This window comes from Oryctolagus cuniculus, chromosome 10 (assembly GCF_964237555.1).
Source record: "Oryctolagus cuniculus chromosome 10, mOryCun1.1, whole genome shotgun sequence".
NCBI classification, from domain to species: Eukaryota; Metazoa; Chordata; class Mammalia; order Lagomorpha; family Leporidae; genus Oryctolagus; species Oryctolagus cuniculus.
In genome coordinates, this window is record NC_091441.1 from 80076563 (window position 1) to 80094612 (window position 18050).

At 45.9% G+C, this 18050-nt stretch overlaps 1 protein-coding gene across 4 annotated transcripts in view; it reads left to right on the forward strand.

Annotated features, from left to right (window-relative positions):
• FRMD4B (FERM domain containing 4B) overlaps window positions 1-18050 on the forward strand; it is a 365908-nt gene that overhangs the window by 279006 nt on the left and 68852 nt on the right. For all 4 annotated transcript variants that reach the window (XM_051851478.2, XM_002713308.5, XM_051851477.2 and 1 more), the window contains 2 exons: window positions 9302-9358; window positions 10156-10178. In XM_051851478.2, coding sequence (XP_051707438.1) covers window positions 9302-9358; window positions 10156-10178 — 80 coding nt within the window. The remainder of the gene's footprint in view (window positions 1-9301; window positions 9359-10155; window positions 10179-18050) is intronic.

Consider the following 18050-nt stretch of genomic DNA (forward strand, 5'->3'; position numbering starts at 1 on the left):
TGTGAGTGATTCAAGAAATGCAAGAAGCATTCCCTTTGTAAAAAATGCCTGCATCAATTTTTTACTTTACACTTTTTTTATTTCTTTATTTGAATGTCAGAGTTACAGAGTGGGAAAGACAGAGACAGACAGAGATCTTCCAACCACTGGTTCACTCCCCAGATGGCTGCAACAACCAGGTCTGAGCCAGACTAACGTCAGGAGCCAGAGCTTCATCCAGGTCTCCCACATGGGTGCAGGGCCCATGCACTTGGGGCATCCTCCACTGCTTTCCCAGGTACATTAGCAGGGAGCTGGATCAAAAGTGGAGCAGCTGGAACTCAAACCAACACCCATATAGGATGCTGGCACTGCAGACAGTGGCTTAACCTGCTGTGCCACAGCACTGGCCCCTCACTTCTCTTTCAATTTAAATTCAACAGACATTATTGAGTACCTACTGTATGCCAGGCAATGCTCTAGATCCTGAAGATAGGACTGTGGCTAAAGTAAATAAAATTTCCTGCCCTTGAGGGTTTTACTTACTAGACAGGGATGACAGCACCAAGGATAACAGACAGTAAAGAAAACAAATATGATATATAGTATATTAAATTATTAATTTTTATTAATTTCCACTGTATCTGAAAGACAGATCTTCTATCCACTTGTTCATTCCCCACATGGTCACAACAGCCAGGGTATGCCAGACTGAAGCCAGGACCCAAACTTCACTCCCATGTGAGTGGCAGGGGCCCAAATGCTTAAACCATCATCTTCTGCTTCCCAGAGTATACTTTAGGGGAAGCTGGTTTAGAAACAGAGGAGCAGGGACTCAAATAGGCATCCCAAGTGGCATCTTAACCACTGTGTCAAATACATGCCTCAACATGTTTGATGATTATGAAAAAAACCTATGCGTGGATTGGGGGGAAAAAACTTTCCATTGAGGCCAGCGCTGTGGCGCAGTGGGTTAACGCCCCGGCCTGAAGTGCCAGCATCCTATATGGGTGCCGGTTCTAGTCCCGGCTGCTCCTCTTCTGATCCAGCTCTCTGCTGTGGCCTGGTAAGCAGTAGAAGATGGCCCAAGTCCTTGGGCCCCTGCACCCGCGTGGGAGACCAGGAAGAAGCACCTGGCTCCTAGCTTCGGCCTGGCCCAGCACTGGTTGTTGAGGCCATTTGGGGAGTGAACCAGCAGATGGAAGATATCTCTGTTTCTATCTCTCCCTCTCTGTAACTCTTTCAAAAATAAATAGTAAACCCTGCCTGTGTTAATGGCCTAGGAAGAATTGCCTTGTGGGGTAACAGATCTCGTGTGTTGGCATGGCCACTCCACCAACCTGATTACATAAAAACAAGCATGGTCTGACCTACAGATTCCTTACTCCCCATAGATGTGTCCTCAGCAGGAAGAAGAGAAGCTCCAGGAGTGGTCTCTACTGCTTCATTTGTGTCCTTGTTACACCTGGTCTTTGCACTGTTTGTTTGGTAGCTCAGCATCAGACTGAGAGTGTGCCAAACATCATTCAAGTCCTCATCCTTGCTAACTTTGAATGTTGACCAGCCTTTGAAGTCTGGCGCTGCACAGCTTTGGGTATAATCAGCCACCAAGGGAAAGAAGCCACTTGCTCTCCATCTGTGGGCCTTGATTCCTGCCTGAGTCACATCTTTGCAGCTTTGTTGAGAGAGAGAGAAACTTTCTTCCCCTAGTTCTAATTTGGAAAATCACTGGGAAAATTTTTAAACCAGCCTCTGTCACTTGTCCCAAAAATGATAATTGTGTTCCCAGTAGAGCCCCCAAAATGGGATATTTTTCCCAGAAAAAGAAAAAGGGTACTTGGCAGGCAAAATAAATAGATATTTTCCACTCCAAGAAAATATGTTCATTTCTTCTATGGTATGTATTTTTTATTTTGAGATATTCAAACCTGCAGAATAGTTTCAAGAATAGTAAAAAAAAAAAAAAAGTCTCTATCAAACCACATTTCTATTTTCAACATTTTGCCACATTTGTACTCTGTTCTCATACGTGTAAAAGCTTTTTTTTTTTTTTTTTTTTTGACAGACAGAGTGGACAGTGAGAGAGAGAGACAGAGAGAAAGGTCTTCCTTTGCCGTTGGTTCACTCTCCAATGGCCGCTGCGGCCGGCATGCTGTGACCGGCACACCGCGCTGATCTGATGGCAGGAGCCAGGTACTTATCCTGGTCTCCCATGGGGTGCAGGGCCCAAGGACTTGGGCCATCCTCCACTGCACTCCCTGGCCACAGCAGAGAGCTGGCCTGGAAGAGGGGCAACCAGGACAGAACCTGGCGCCCGGACCGGGACTAGAACCTGGTGTGCCGGCACCGCAAGGCGGAGGATTAGCCTAGTGAGCCGCGGCACCAGCCCAAGCTTTTCTTGAGAGTGAGGTATAGCCATCATACTGATTTGCCCCAAAGTAGTTCACTGTGTATATCCTAGGATCAAGGACATCCTTTATCTAACTATATTACACTGATCATATTCAGAAAATCTAATATCAAACCTATCATATTGCCTAGCAGATAGTTATATTCCTCCAGTACTACCGTTAGCCACTTTCTCTTGATCCAGGATAACACACTACATTCCTCTGTTACAATTCTAGTCTTCTTTACTTTGGAATAGTTCTTCAACCTGTCTTTGGCATTCATTTTTGAAAAATATGGATCAGATGTTTTGTAAAATAATTCTCAGTTTGGAATTGTGTAATGCTTATGATTAGATCTAGTGATGTATTTTTGACTAGAATTTTTCTAAATATTTATTTATTTGAAAGAGTTACAGAAAAGCAGAGGCAGAGAGAGAGAGAATCTTTCATCCACTGGTTCACTCCCCAAATGGCTGTAATGGCTGGAGCTGAGTTGATCCGAAGCCAGGAGCCAGGAGCCTCTTCTGGGTCCCCCACATAGGTACAGGTTCCCAGGCACTTGGGCCATCTTCTGCTGCTTTCCCAGGCCAAAGCAGAGAGCTGAATCAGAAGTGGAGCAGCTGGAATTCAAACCCGCATCCTTATAGGATGCTGGCACTGCAGATGACAGCTTTACCTGCTGTGTCACAAGCCTAGCCCCTTGACTTAGAGGGCTATGTGTTAGAGATGGCTTGTACCAACTCATGAGAGCCAGTTCTCACATCTCTTTCCAGCTCCATGTACTGAAATATTATATTAGTAGCTTGAAATTAGCCATACTAGAATTATTCGCACCATAGATGCCCACAAAAGTTGGAAATCAGAGCTCCCCTACCTCTGGTTTCCAGTTCTAAGATACTTATATTTGCGGCTGGCGCCACGGCTCACTAGGCTAATCCTCCGCCTAGCGGCGCCGGCACACCGGGTTCTAGTCCCGGTTGGGGCGCCGGATTCTGTCCCGGTTGCCCCTCTTCCAGGCCAGCTCTCTGCTGTGGCCAGGGAGTGCAGTGGAGGATGGCCCAGGTGCTTGGGCCCTGCACCCCATGGGAGACCAGGAAAAGCACCTGGCTCCTGGCTCCTGCCATCGGATCAGCGCAGTGCGCCGGCCGCGGCGGCCATTGGAGGGTGAACCAACGGCAAAGGAAGACCTTTCTCTCTGTCTCTCTCTCTCACTGTCCACTCTGCCTGTCAAAAAAAAAAAAAAAAAAAAAAAAGATACTTATATTTGCCACCGCAGCACATCATGTAGGTAGCAGCCTTTTTCAGTTCAGACCATCAGGAAACATAGGATACTGTGCTCTCCCATTACTGGCAGTATTGGTTAAGATGGTAGTTAAGAACAATGGAGCAGGCATTGTGGCTCAATGGGTTAAGCTGTCGCTTCCAGCACCAACATTCCATATCGGAGCACCAGTTTGGGTACTGGCTTCTCTGCTTCCAATCCAACTTCATGCTGATATGTCTGGGAAAGCAGCAGAGGACGGCCCAAGTACATGGGCCTGTGTCACTGATGAAGGAAACCTGGATACTGTTTTAGGCTCCTGGCTTAAGCCCGGGCCAGACCTGGCTATTGTGGCCATTTGAGGACTGCACCAGTGGATGGAAGATCTCTCTCTTTCTGTCTCTCTCTCTCTGCCACTTTACCTTTCAAGTAAATAAGCCTTTAAAAAACGACCCCATTGGTCAATGTCTATCCAGTTCTCTAATTTAGAATTACTTCACCATTTTCCTTCTTATAACTAATAAATAATTTATGTATATTTCATGATTATGTAAATATCCCATCCTGTTTGTCATCAAACTTTCATCCAATAGTTTTGATTTATCAAAAAGTATTTCTTGAATCTAGTACGTACTGTGATGGTTGGAAATAGTAATTTCCTCTACAAATAATGCTGGTGTTCCACAAGTTAACTTTTTATAGACTTAACCCTCAATTAGGTAGATGATTAATAATAGATTTGGAAACATACTGGCATCTCCCAGTGGTTTTCAATGTGTTCTAAATCCCAAGTATTTGTGACCAAGTTATTTTTTTGAGATTTATGTATTTATTTGAAAGGCAGTTACAGAGAGAGGTCTTCCATCTGTTCCTTCACTTCCCAAATGGCCGCAATGATGGATGGAGTCAGGCCAGGAGCTTCTTCTGGGTCTCCCACCTGGGTGCAGGGGCCCAAGGACTTGGACCATCCTCTACTGCTTTCCCAAGCACATCAGCAGGGAACTGGATCAGAAGTGGAAGAGCTGGGACTTGGGCACCCATACGGGAAGCTGGTGCCACAGGCTGTGGCTTTAACCCACTGTGCCACAGTGCCAGCCCTGTGACCAAGTTATTAACACTCATTGCTATAGAGAGAGAGCAAAATAAGTTTTCATTGAGTATGACATTGATCTAAGAAGAGCAGAATGAATCTTCAGAAATAATTTTCCCATTTCACTGTGATGGCGTGAGTTGGTGACTTACAGTCCCTCCAACAGTGGAGATGGCATTTGAAGGCATTTTTCCCCAGTCTTATCTGTCTCCTGGTTTTACCAAAAACCTGCCCTTGGAAGATTCTAGATTGGACATTTGCACTGGAGTCATGGAAAGTTAACTAGTACATGGTAGAGTAGAAGGAGCACTGTTCAGGGGTCAGGAGTCACATGCGCCAGAGGAGTTGGACAGTGCACTTCATCTCCCTGATCCTCTGTACCAACAATCACGCATAGAGCCCTAAGAGTCAAGTGTAGGCACTGTAGTGTGGTGAGTTAAGCTACTGTTTACAACCCCAGCCTGCCATATCGGAGAGCCGGTTTGAGTCCTGGCTTCTCTGCTTCCAATCCAGCTCCCTGGTAGTGTGCCTTGCGAAAGCAGCAGAGGATGGCCCTGCAACCCACTTCAGGGACCAAGACGGAGTTCCAAGCTCCTGGCTTTGGCCTAAACCAGTCCCAGCCATTGCAGTCATTTGGGGAATGAACCAGCAGATCACGGATCTCTGTCTCTCTGCCACTCTGCCTATAAAATAAATAAATCTTTAAAAAAAGAAGACAATGGCCCTGGTCATGTTTTCACTGTTTGTTTTCAAGTCCTAAAGCTCTTTTATTCTTGTTCTACTTGGGAATTAAACCTAGAATTCACCTCATTAGCATAGTGTCTTGGTCAATGACGCCAACGAGACATGGACAGAAATGAGATGTCCAGTGTGGTCCTGGACCCAGCGACCCAGTGGTTGAATTCGCTATCCAGCTCACTTAGCCAGAGGGTGTCACACCAGGACACGGTCCTGTTTCGTGTTACTTTTGTGCACTGAGCCGCGTCATCTGACTCACTTCTCTGGTTCTCGTGGTTGACCCATGACAGCCATGGAACCCCACTGAAGGATCTCATTACCTTTCACTTTAAGGAGATCCCTCTCTCAGGTGTTAGTTTGCCCAGGCCCTATAATGTTACCTCTGATACCATGTGCAGAGGCAATCCTGGGCAGACAGAAGTTTCTGAAGACCTTTTACATTTCAGGCATGACATTCTGGAGGTGTTTTTTTTTTTAGATTTTTTTTTTTTTTTATTTAGTTGAAAGGCAGAGACTGAGAAGGAAAAACAGAGAGATCTTCCCTCCATAGAGTCACTCCTCAAATGGCCTTAAAGGCCAGGGCTGGGTGGAGCTAGGAACTCAATCCAAGTCTCCCAGGTGGGTGGCAAGTACTCTGCTGCTTCCCAGAGTCTACAATAGCAGGAACCTCTAATCAGGAGCCAGAGCTAGGATTTGAACCCAAGTAATCTTAACATAGGATGCAGCATTTCAACTGCTAGGCCAAATGCTCACCCACAAGTAATGTCATCTTTGATGTGTTTTTTGGTAAACTCCCCAGGTAAGTCAAGTGGCAATCAGTTATAAGACACAAAATGTGTTGCCTTGGATATCTAGAACAGTGGTATTTTTTTTAAATGATTGTATTTATTTATTTGAGAGGTAGAGTTACAGTGAGAGGGAGAGACAGAGAGAAAGGTCTTCCTTCCGTTGGTTCACTCCCCAGATGACCACAATGGCCAGAGCTGCGCCGATCGGAAGCCAGGAGCTAGGAGCTTCTTCCCAGTCTCCCATGTGGGTGCAGGGGCCCAAGGAGTTGGGCCATCTTCTACTGCTATCCTAGGCCATAGCAGAGAGCTGGATTGGAAGAGGAGCAGCTGGGACTAGAACTGGTGCCCATATGGGATGCTGGTGCCGAAGGCAGAGAATTAACCCACTGCACCATGGTGCCAGCCCCTAGAACAGTGGTTGTTAAAATGGAAGGTGGGGTGGGTTGGGCTGGGGTGTGTAAAGAATGCTGGGCTTAGCACCCCTAACAGAAGTTAGGGTCCATTCTTTTTGCAGGGAGGGAATCTGAGGAGTCAGATGGTTTAATAGGCAGTCTAGAAATTGAGGGTGGAAAATGTTCCCCCAAAAAGTTATCCTTAGTAAGGTCAGGAGTGCCTGCCTGCCCACCCCCTGGAAGCTTCCAGTCTTACATGAGAATAGCAAGGGGTGGTGACTCCACCTTGCCGAGCTCCCAGTTTATTGTGAAAAAAAAAAAAAAATTAGGTATCCCACCCTTGTGGTGGCTCGCTCTCTCGCTCTCTCTCTCTCTTTTTTAATCATGAGCAAGCCAGACAGGATAAAGGATTGCAAATCAAGTCTTTTTTGGGTTTTTACCCCACCTTGTAACTGAATGTCAGGATTTTTTACCCAAAAAATTGTGCTTAAAAACCTGACTACCACCAGACACTTCGGGTTTTTATCCTCTCTTGGAAGCCCCCATCCGTGCCGCTCTGGCTGGAGGTGTTTGACTCTGATAAATCTTGCTTTTAAATCTAGAAAGAGAGAGAGAGAGAGAAGAAAAGAATGCTGGGCTTTGCTAGGTCATGCTTTCTCCTTCACCCTCCCTCACTGGAACACCTCAGGGCCACTCATGTAGCTGCAAAAGTCACAGATGAGCTGGGGATTTGGACCCTCCCCTCTGGAGCTCTCTGTGCCTGGTGCTTCAGTTCTCCGTCAGCATTTTCCATATTTAATGATCCTGCTAAGGTGGAGAAAGATTTGGCAGTGCGGTCCGTCTTGTTATCTGTCTGCTGAGCTTCATTTACTAAATTGAAAAGTTGCTGCCCGCAGTGCTGTGCGGTTGACTCGTCCAAGGTTCGGATGAGGCTGGCATGGAGGGAGCGTGGGTGTCAGATGAGTTGGTGGTAATTTCCTAATTATTTTGTTCACCTGTGATTTTCTTAAGATTTACCAAACAATCCACTTTTTTTCTTTAAGATTTCCAGGCAAATCTGATTTTGCCTCTGAGTTCTGGCCTAATTTTGAGCTCAGAGATAGTCTCGCGTTGTTCCCCAGAAGCCCCCTTCTCTTTTCCTTTGAACTTAAGGAATTTAATCTTGATCAGCACCCACCTCACCTGTTGGATTAACCACTTCATCTTCCTGCGCCAGATTAGTAACCAGTGTCTTTTGCCAGAAAGATAGAGGGCCGCTGCAATCAACCTGGCTTCTCCTTGGGTTTATACTCTGTGTCTCCAGATGATAGGCGAGCTTTGAATTCCAAGGCCCTGGCCCTGTCAGCTTCTGAAGTGGATCCTGTGCCTCCGGTTTCAGCAGGGAGGTCTGGATGCTGCAGGATGGAATTCACTTGTAATACAAGGGAAACACTAGTCATTAGCACCACTGGCATTCTGATGCCCAGAGGTCTTTTTTAAATTTGTTTTTTATGACTTTTCAAAAGATGTAGGATTGGCTTGGTTGGGTTGGTTGGTTTTGAGAACTTTCCTCAAATCACTTGGAAATCTAAGAGGAAACCATGATCCTCTCTGAAATCCTTGCGGAACAAACTACCTCTGTAGTCCTGCCCGCTGGACACTGGTTTGCAAACCACTTCACTGCTCCCTAGGCAGCCGCTTGGTATCACTAGAAAATGCTCCAGCTCAGGTCCAACAGGTAGAATGGGAGGAAGACGAGTGAGGGCCTTCTCCAGGCCCAGGAATTAGGTCCATGCACTGCAACACTGTGCTCATTATGCAGGGCTTAGCAAGGGGCAGGTTGTGTGGAATTGGTTTTACACATGTGAATGCTTATAAGCTAACAGATCTCCAAAAACTTTATTTTTAAATACAGATTCATCTATACTACACATTTTGTGGAAATATCATAGGATGCAATGATAGATTTTACATATGTCTGTGCACTTGCAGACACAAAGGCACATGTGAGTGTTACTGATAGAGTCAGTGCCCCTTGCACACACACACTTACACATCTCTACCAGGCCACTAAAAAGGCATTCTTAGGAAACAAAGTCCAGAATTCCAGTTTTCCTTTGAGATCTTAAAGGATGAAATAATAAAAGATGGAAAAATAGATAACAGTTTTAGTCTTCTAAACATTTGATGTAATTTAATGGTGTAAGCATCAACTCAATGTTGTGTTACTGACACAGAAATGAATTTATATTTTAATAATATTTGCATTGTATATGTACTGAAATAGCTGCTATGGTACAGAGAAAAAAATTATTTCAGGAAAACAATGAATCCAGTGGGAAAAAAACCTAGAAGCTTAGAAATGAACTTGTAGAGATAAATTATTTATTTAGAAGTTGCCTGAATTTTCAGCTTCAAAGTCATCCTGTTTCTTTCTGAGTACTGACTGCTCTCTAAACAAAATCTCCCACAGCTAATTAAAACACACACACACACAATGTGGTTTCCCCTTAACCCTCAGTGCAACTAGCTCTCCACGCCTCCCCCCTTTCTACAATGGTATGATCTGCATTTGATCCTAAACTGGAGGTGCCAAGCTGTGACAGCTTCCCCAACTCCACAGCCATTTGCTACAACCTAAGGCAGCTCCTGTGTTCAGTGGTGTTTTCCTTTTCCATCAACAGGGGCAAATCGAAGTAGACAGTGAGACCATCTTCAAGTTAGCGGCGCTCGTTTTGCAGGTAAGAATTGACCAGCTGCCTCTGTCCGGTTCCCTTTTGTTTGTGGGCTTTTGTTAACTGCCTGCCACTCTGAAACTTTTGCATGGGTCAGTGTTGGTTGGATTTTTTTAGCCAATCGGTTGTTTGCCACTGAAGAACGGGAGCCACTGTCTTAGAGTAGCTTGTGTGAGCTGTAGTGGGTGTGAGATTGTGGGTCTCCAACGGAAATGAAATTTAGCCGGCACCCAGGGAAAAGAGTTGAGACCAATATTCCTGGCAGACAGCTCTGGGTTAGTTGAATCTGGGAGGCAGCAGTTGTTCTAACAGCTGTACTTTTCTTTTAAATTTAGTAACTTTTGCATGCATTTTCCTGAGATTGTGTAAAATAGCCTTGAATGTCTTCAAGGCTTTTGGTAGCTGAAGAACAAAGTCAGTTTCCGTGCCTGGTTTAAAAAGTAAAGAGAAAACAAACAGCATTGTTGATTTACCTGTGTCATGGTTTAAAAGTTCCGTGTCCGGTGGAAAAAGTGCCGCTCGGATAGAAAAGCATTCACCACTGATTGCAGAAGCGCAAAAGGAGAAAGAGTTGTCTGTGCTTTTTCATGTGTGTTTATTTGTCCTTTCTGTTACAAATAAGAACTATTTCAGGACTATTGGTCTTTCTTCTCCCTACTTCATTCTTCCCCCGTGTCCCTTACCTACATTTTTCAACACAAAACTGGAGGTTTTATGAGGGGAAATGACCACAAATAAATAATTTATTTAGCTTAATATAAATGCATATTGATCATTTGTCTTTATTTGTTTTTAAATTTCAGGAAGCCAAAGGGGATTACACCAGGTAATGTTCCTTTTCTGATATTGCTATGCAAAATGACCCCTGCTGAATTGGTTTGCTCTGTTATTTTAAATGATAATGAATGCAAAAGCAAAAGAAAGTGGACCCCCAGGCAGCCCACTGAGATGTCTCGCGCCGCCCATAGAAACCTTTTCTTTTTTTGTGAATGAATCTGGGAATGAACGTTTCTTATGGTGTTTAAAGCCAGAGTGAAAGTGTGTTGTAAGCAGAACCCCTCCACAGTTCTTTTTTTTTTTTTTTTTTTGGTCATCAGTTAGTGAGATGAAATCTATACAGAGCCTTGGTAGCTTGGGTGAAGGTTGTAAAAACTTACACCACGCCTGTGTTTGAAGACTGATAACGTATGCAAGCACAGAAAGATGAAATCCATCAGCTGCTTAGTTAAGGGATTAATAGGGGCTTTCTTCTGCAGCTGCCCTGAAGGGGCCTCACCCTTCACACACTTGATCTAACAGTTGTATTGTTGCTGCCTAGAAGCTTGCTGGCGCGAACTGCCTCGCCCGGCCACAGCCAGGGCCACGGGGCAGTGTTTCTATCTGCTCCCTTACTCCTTCTCACGCAACAGTTGCCGTTGGAAAAGTAGAACAGTCAAAGAAAGGTCAGGTGAGGCCTCTGAGCAGTGGCAGCTCCCAGGCCAGTGACCCCCTACGTCTGCCATGTTAATATTCCACCCCTGGTAAACGATGCTGGTAGATGATTTACAGATCACCTCGTACTCCTTCACAGCCAAGCCGGTGAGTGGGCTGAGACAGCAATGGCTTCCAAGCTCCCGCCACCCGTCTCAGAGCAATACTGAAAACACTCCAGATTCTCCTTTGCCCTTGTAGTCTGGTAGAAGATCAGAGATTCCCCTCAACACACTAGCACTTCTCACCACTCTCCCCTCAGCTCCATTATGTATTTATATATTAACTGTATTAACAAATACTTCGACAGAATCCTGAAAATCAAAAGCTGCCTTTTTTTTTTTAATTGATAGAAAACAGCAGGGGATACAAAGAGGATACATTTGTTTCTAGGTCATGAATAATATCAAGAGCTACTGTGTTCCCACTCCTGTCTTGCCTGGGGGAGCCACATTCCCTAGGAGTTATCAGATATGTGAGGAATGTCATCGCATTTCTAGGGGTGATTTTCCTGTCACTCAGGGCAGGAGCTCACACTCTCTGGTCCCTGAGTTGCTAACCATCCATCCCTTGCCTCTACTTTGTGCTGAACAAGCATGGGATTCCCTCTGAGACTCAGTTTCCTCATCAGTGAAATGGGCTCTCTCCCATAGGATGACTGTGAGAAATCAGTGTGTGTCAACATGCCAGTAGGTGATCATACCCATCACTATCAACTGGTATCATTGTTGTCCACCTCGTCCTTTTCTTAACTCTGGTCTGTTGGCTCTGTCTGAAGACACTTTTGAGACTCAGGTCTGAAGAGGCTGCAATAACATGCTGAGGGAGAGATGGAAAAAGCAGTGTTAATTTTTGCACACTTTCTTTAGGGATGATCCCTAGCCTGGGGTAGGGAAGACTTCAACGGAACAGTGCTTTAGGGAACTAGACATTTTAACCCTGGGACTTCAAGGCTGGGGTGCTAATCCTGACCACACCCAGTCCAATCCTTTTCCTTTACTTCTGCCTGTTCCTGGAGTTTCCTGGGTGATTACAGGAATGTAGAAGGGGCATACAGTTTTGAAATTGTCCAAAGTACACTAAATAGTGGGAAGGGTGAGAACTGGGGCCCACACACACCTGGGCCATTTTGCTTATCTGAGTCTCGCCTTCTTCACCTGTAAATTGGGGCTAATGAAAATAGCAGCTCTGGGGGGTGGTTTTAGTGACGTGGAAGGACTTTGTAAATTACAGTTTCACAAGCATCTGTTACTGCTCATGAGGGTGAAAGAAACAGCATAGTGAACTTTTGTCACTGAGCTCATAATGAAGCAGAATTAGGGTTCATCCATCACTACCCTCACCCCTTTTTTAAGATTTGTTTATTTATTTGAAAGACAACTGACTGACTGACCTTCCATTCAGTGGTTCACTCCCCAAATGGCCACAACAGCCAGGGCTGGGCCAGGCCAAAGCCAGGAGCTTGGAACTCTATCCTGGTCCCCCATGTGGGTGCAGGGGCCCCAGCACTTGGGCCATCTTATGCTGCTTTCCCCGGTGCATTAGCAGGGAGCTGGATCAGAAGTTGGGCAGCTAGGACTCCAACCAGCACTCTGACATGGGGTGGGATGCTGGCATTGCAAACAGTGACAGCTGCTGCAGCACAAGGCCAGCCCCACGGACCAGGATATATTTTTCCTCCAAAATTTTGCTATGAAACTAATTGAGGAAAACCAGGCAAAGTGAAACCCCATGAGGCATTGTCATAGTGATTAGATGAATTGCTCTGGAAGCAGACAGCTTCATTCCAATGCCAGGTCTGCCACTTTGGGCCTGTGTGATTTTTTTTTTAAGATTTATTTTATTTGAAAGGCAGAGTTATATAGAGAGAGGAAAAGATAAAGAGAGATCTTCTATCTGCTGGTTCACTCCCCAAATGGCCACGATGGCCATAGCTGGGCCGATCTGAAGCCAGGAGCCAGGAACTTCTTCAGGGTCTCCCACGCAGGTGCAGGGGCCCAAGCACTTGGGCCATCTTCCACTGCTTTCCCAGGCCATAGCAGAGAGCTAGATCGGAAGAGGAGCAGCCTGGACAAGAACCAGTGCCTATATGAGATGCCAGCACTGCCAGTGAAGGTTTAACCTACTACGCCATAGTGCCTGCCCTGCCAAATAGAATTTATAATAATAGTACCCCCCCATAGGATTGCTGTGAAGATTAAATGAATGAATAGTTGGAAAGTGCTTAGAACATTTCCTGCAATTGCCACTTTTAATATTCCATCAAATCATGGCCATGATGTAGCACTCCCCACTGTTGTTACAAATACAATTTTTCTTTCATTTTTTGCTAATATAAATAATTCTGTGATGAACATCTTTGTGTATCTGGGACTGCCATCATCTGATAATTTTTGTAAGTGAAGTTTCTCAGGTGGGATCAAGCAAAGGAAGATTTCCTAAAGTAGACAAGCAATTAAATGGAATTTAATTATTGATACTACAAAGTTTAAATTATGGGTAGACTTTGTGGCGCTGCAGGTTAAGCTGCTGCTTGGAATACCCATGTCCCATTTGGAGTGCAGGTTTGCTCCACTTCTGATCCACTTTCCCCCTGATGTGTCCTGGGAGGCAATGGATCATGGTCCAAGTACTTGGTCCCTGCCACCAACATAGGAGACCTGGATGGAGTTCCAGACTCCTGGCTTTGGCCTAGCCCAGCCCTGGCTGTTGTAGGCATTTGAAGAGTGAACCAGCAGGTGGAAGGTATCTTAATCTCTGTCATTCTACCTGTCAAGTATATGAAAATAGAGAAACAAAACATTTTAAAAATGTGTAGAATAAAATAAATGATAGGAAATTCATAGCTTGTCCAATAAAATCTACTGAAGCCTAAAACCTCAGTAATAAAGTATACAGGCAGGACCAGCACTGTGGTGTGGTAAGTAAAGTCACCGCTTGCAGTGCTGGCATCCCATATGGGCACCAATCGAGTCGCAGCTGCTCCACTTCCGATCTAGCTCTCTGCTATGGGTTAGGAAGGCAGTGGAAGATGACCAAGGTCCTTGGACTCCTGTACCCACATGGGAAGACCCAGAGGAGACTCCTGGTTCCTGGCTTCAGATCAGTGCAGCTCCGGCCGTTGTGGCCAATAGGGAATGAACCAACAGATGGAAGACCTCTTTCTCTCTCTCTGCCTCTCTTTCTCTGTGTAACTTTGACTTTCAAATAAATAAAAATTTAAAAATTAATTAATAAATAATATGATTCTTTTTTAAATCAATAAATAAAGTATATAGATGCTGAGGATGCAAAGATACATGTGGCCGGAGCTGGACTTTCTGCCGAGGGCCATCTTAGTGTCAATTCCACATTACATTTTTGCCTTGGTTTGCATGTTTGTGGTAGCAGCCCTTGTCTTGTAGAAGATCATTGAATTTGCTCACTAAGATTTAAACATTGACCCAAAACTGTCCCCAGATGCCTTGCTGCACCAGGGCAGTATAGATTTTCCATTGAAACAGTGAATGATTGAGCACCTCATTCTCATGGCTGCTTTAGTCCCCTCCTTGTGATATCCTCTCTCATTCTCAGTCTCAAGCCAGCTCCTCTTCTGCAGTCTCACTTGAATTACATCACCGTTCTCTTTCAAATTGGCTCCAAGGGGTTCCCCTTTCCCTTCTCACCCTCCTTAGCACCTGTCAGGAAACTCCCCTGCCAGCGCCACAGCTCACTAGGCTAATCCTCCACCTAGCGGCGCCGGCACACCGGGTTCTAGTCCCGGTCGGGGCACCGGATTCTGTCCCAGTTGCCCCTCTTCCAGTCCAGCTCTCTGCTGTGGCCAGGGAGTGCAGTGGAGGATGGCCCAAGTGCTTGGGCCCTGCACCCGCATGGGAGACCAGGAGAAGCACCTGGCTCCTGGCTTCGAATCAGCGTGGTGTGCCTGCCGCAGCGCGCCAGCCTTGGTGGCCATTGGAGGGTGAACCAACAGCGAAAGGAAGACCTTCCTCTCTGTCTCTCTCTCTCACTGTCCACTCTGCCTGTCAAAAAAAGAAAAAAAGAAAAAAGAAAGAAACTCCCCCCGTCCTTCTGTGGGAACCCTGGCTTTCTTTTTTCTTTAATTGATTTATTTATTTTTACTGGAAAGGTAGTTATAAAGCCGGCGCCACGGCTCACTAGGCTAATCCTCTGCCTTGCAGCGCCAGCACACCGGGTTCTAGTCCCGGTCGGGGCGCCGGATTCTGTCCCAGTTGCCCCTCTTCCAGGCCAGCTCTCTGCTGTGGCCAGGGAGTGCAGTGGAGGATGGCCCAAGTGCTTGGGCCCTGCACCCGCATGGGAGACCAGGAGAAGCACCTGGCTTCTGGCTTCGGATCAGCGTGGTGTGCCTGCCGCAGCGCGCTAGCCTTGGCGGCCATTGGCGGGTGAACCAACGGTAAAGGAAGACCTTTCTCTCTGTCTCTCTCTCACTGTCCACTCTGCCTGTCAAAAAAAAAAAAAAAAAAAAAAGGTAGTTATAGACAGGCAAAAAGAGAGAGAGAGAGAGAGAGAAGTCTTCCATCGCTGGTTCACTCCCCAAATGGCCACAATGGCTGGAGCTGGGCTGATCTGAAGCCAGGAGCCAGGAGCTTCTTCCAGGTCTCCCACATGGATGGCAGGGGCCCAAACACTTGGACCATCTTCTATTGCTTTCCCAGGTCATAACAGAGAGCTGGATCAGAGGAGAAGCAGCCGGGACTTGAACTGGTGTCCATATGGGATAACGGCACTGCAGGTGGTGGCTTTATCTGCTATACCACAGCACCAGCCCCGGGAACTCTGGCTTTCTTAGCCCCATTCTCCTCCATTCAACCTGTCAAAGTACTTGTGTGTGTGTGTGTGCGTACGTGCACACACATGTGCACCTATTGCTGGAGCCAACAATTGGGCGCTGTGGTGTTATTGAATTTGACCATGCCTGATTTCATTCAATCCCATTGCAATAGTTGTCCACCTCTAGCAAAATAATTGGTGTAAAGTTAGGTCCAAAGAGGTTAGGTCACATAGCCAGCCAGTTCCAGGTCTGTGCTGAGTCCATCACCCACTATGGACCACACATAACCTCCAGTAGTCTTCCGAAGAAGCCTATCTGATCATTGTTCACCTCCAAAAAAGCTGTTAGGTTTTCTCATTGCATAGTCACTGGCCCTCCAACACCCAGCATAGCACTCAAGGCCTGCTCCATCTGCATTACACATCAGCTCTCCTGTTCATCTACGCTAATATCTGCCCTGCCTCTCTGCCCCTTTTCCCCCACATAGCCTGTTCTACCTTGGCCATTAAGGCTTGGCTCAAATTCTTCCTCTAGAATGCATTTACTAACAAAAACCCTCCCCATCTTTTGCTTCCCGCCTTCTTTCCTTTAGAGTAGTTTCAAGGAACATGATCATAACCAGTAGGAAATCCTGCTCTCTCAAAGTTAATTATGATGGTGGAGTGGGAACTTCCATTTTCTTTAAATAGCTGACAGTCTGAATTTCCAAGTCAGCCCTTAAACTCTAAAGATAACAAGCTACTCGGGTAACACAACACAGGCAAACAGAGAATTCCTGAAAGCTGACACGGCAAGGAGGCAAGGCAGTATCACTGAGCTGCCAACCACAAATGAGTTTGTAAAAGCAAAGCATTTTTTTTTTTTTTTTGAGATCCTGAAAGCTGGAAGTTACCACGTAACAGTGATTAGGATCCTTCTGCTTGTAGGGAAAAGTGAGTGACTCCCGTTTTCAGTTCGGTGCTCAGTTAGAGTAAGAGTATGTTAGCACCCAGCTTCCAGAGGAAGGAAGTATTCCCAGCTGAAATGCAGCTGCTTCCCCAAGGAAAGGAGCCGCCCTGGATGCCCTGCCAGTGAGTGCATGAAGAGAGGGGAAGAAGTCGAAGACTTTCAAGAACTTAAAGCTCCAAGAAGTAATTCCATTTACAAGACCTTTGCACATTTTTGATGTATTTATTTGAGAGGCAGAGAGACAGATGATAGAGAGCTCCCATGTGCTGGTTCACTGCCCAGAGGCCTGGACTGAGGCGGAAGTCAGGAGCCAGGAACTCATGTGGGTGGCAGGAACCCCATTAGCAGGAAGGGTCCATGTCAGCCGAAAGCAGGAACCGGAGCCAGGTATCAAACCTGTGCGCTCTGATATGGGATGCCAGATGCCTGCCATCACCCCCACTCCCCGCCCTGGGCCTTTAAAATCAGGTACATTGATAAAAAGCAGCAGTCTCTACTAGGTGCTGTGCTGAGTACTTTAACTGGAAAGTGATCGTGAAGACAACAGGAACTTTGTCCTGTAACTGCTTGGGTTCAGATCCAGGCCCAGTCAGGGGCTGTGTACCTCTGGGTACATTATCTGACATCCCTGGAACTCAGTTTCCTTGTCTGAATAAACACTGTGTGGTACTGTTTATTATTAACAATGCGTTTAACCCTCAATCAGCTGAGGGTTAAACATCCCTATAGCCAAAGGCATGACTGTTGTCCCCATTAAAACTGTATGGGACTCAAAACATTTTTATGTCACCAAAATGAACTTGTGTATATTCTAAAGAAGTATGGATTTGGTTATTTGAAAGGCAGAATAAGCTAGAGAGGGACATAAAGGGTTCTTCTATCTGTTGATTCACTCTCCAAATGCCTACAATAGCTGCGGCTGGGCCAGGCCAAGCCAGGAACCAGGAACCAGGAACAGCATCCAGGTCTCCCATATGAGTGGCAGGGGCCCAAGGACTAGAGCCATCACCTGGTGCTTCCCAGATGCATTAACATAGAGCTGGATCAGGAATGAGGCAGCCAGGACTCAAACCAGCACTGACACATAGGATGCAAGCATCTCAGTCTATGAATTAACCCACCATACCACAGCGCCCGCTCCTAAACTTATCTTTTAATTCCATTTTTTCCATGAACTTTTGGCACTATGTTATATTTCAAGCTAGGCCTTTAATGAATTAAACATGTTTGTTGGAAAAAAAAAAAACTGTTCAGAATTAACTTTTTTCTCTATGATACTCAGTTAAAACGGGAGCCAGGAAGCATACCCAGGTCTCCTAAGTGCTTGACTCACTACCTCTGCCTCTGAGGTTCTGCATTAGCAGGAAGCTGGATGAGAAGCAGAGTAGCCAGGACTTGAAACAAGCACTCTGACATAGGATGCAGGCCTCTCAAGCATGATTTAACTGCCGGGCCAAATACCTACCCCTCTTCACTAAATGTTCTGTCTGC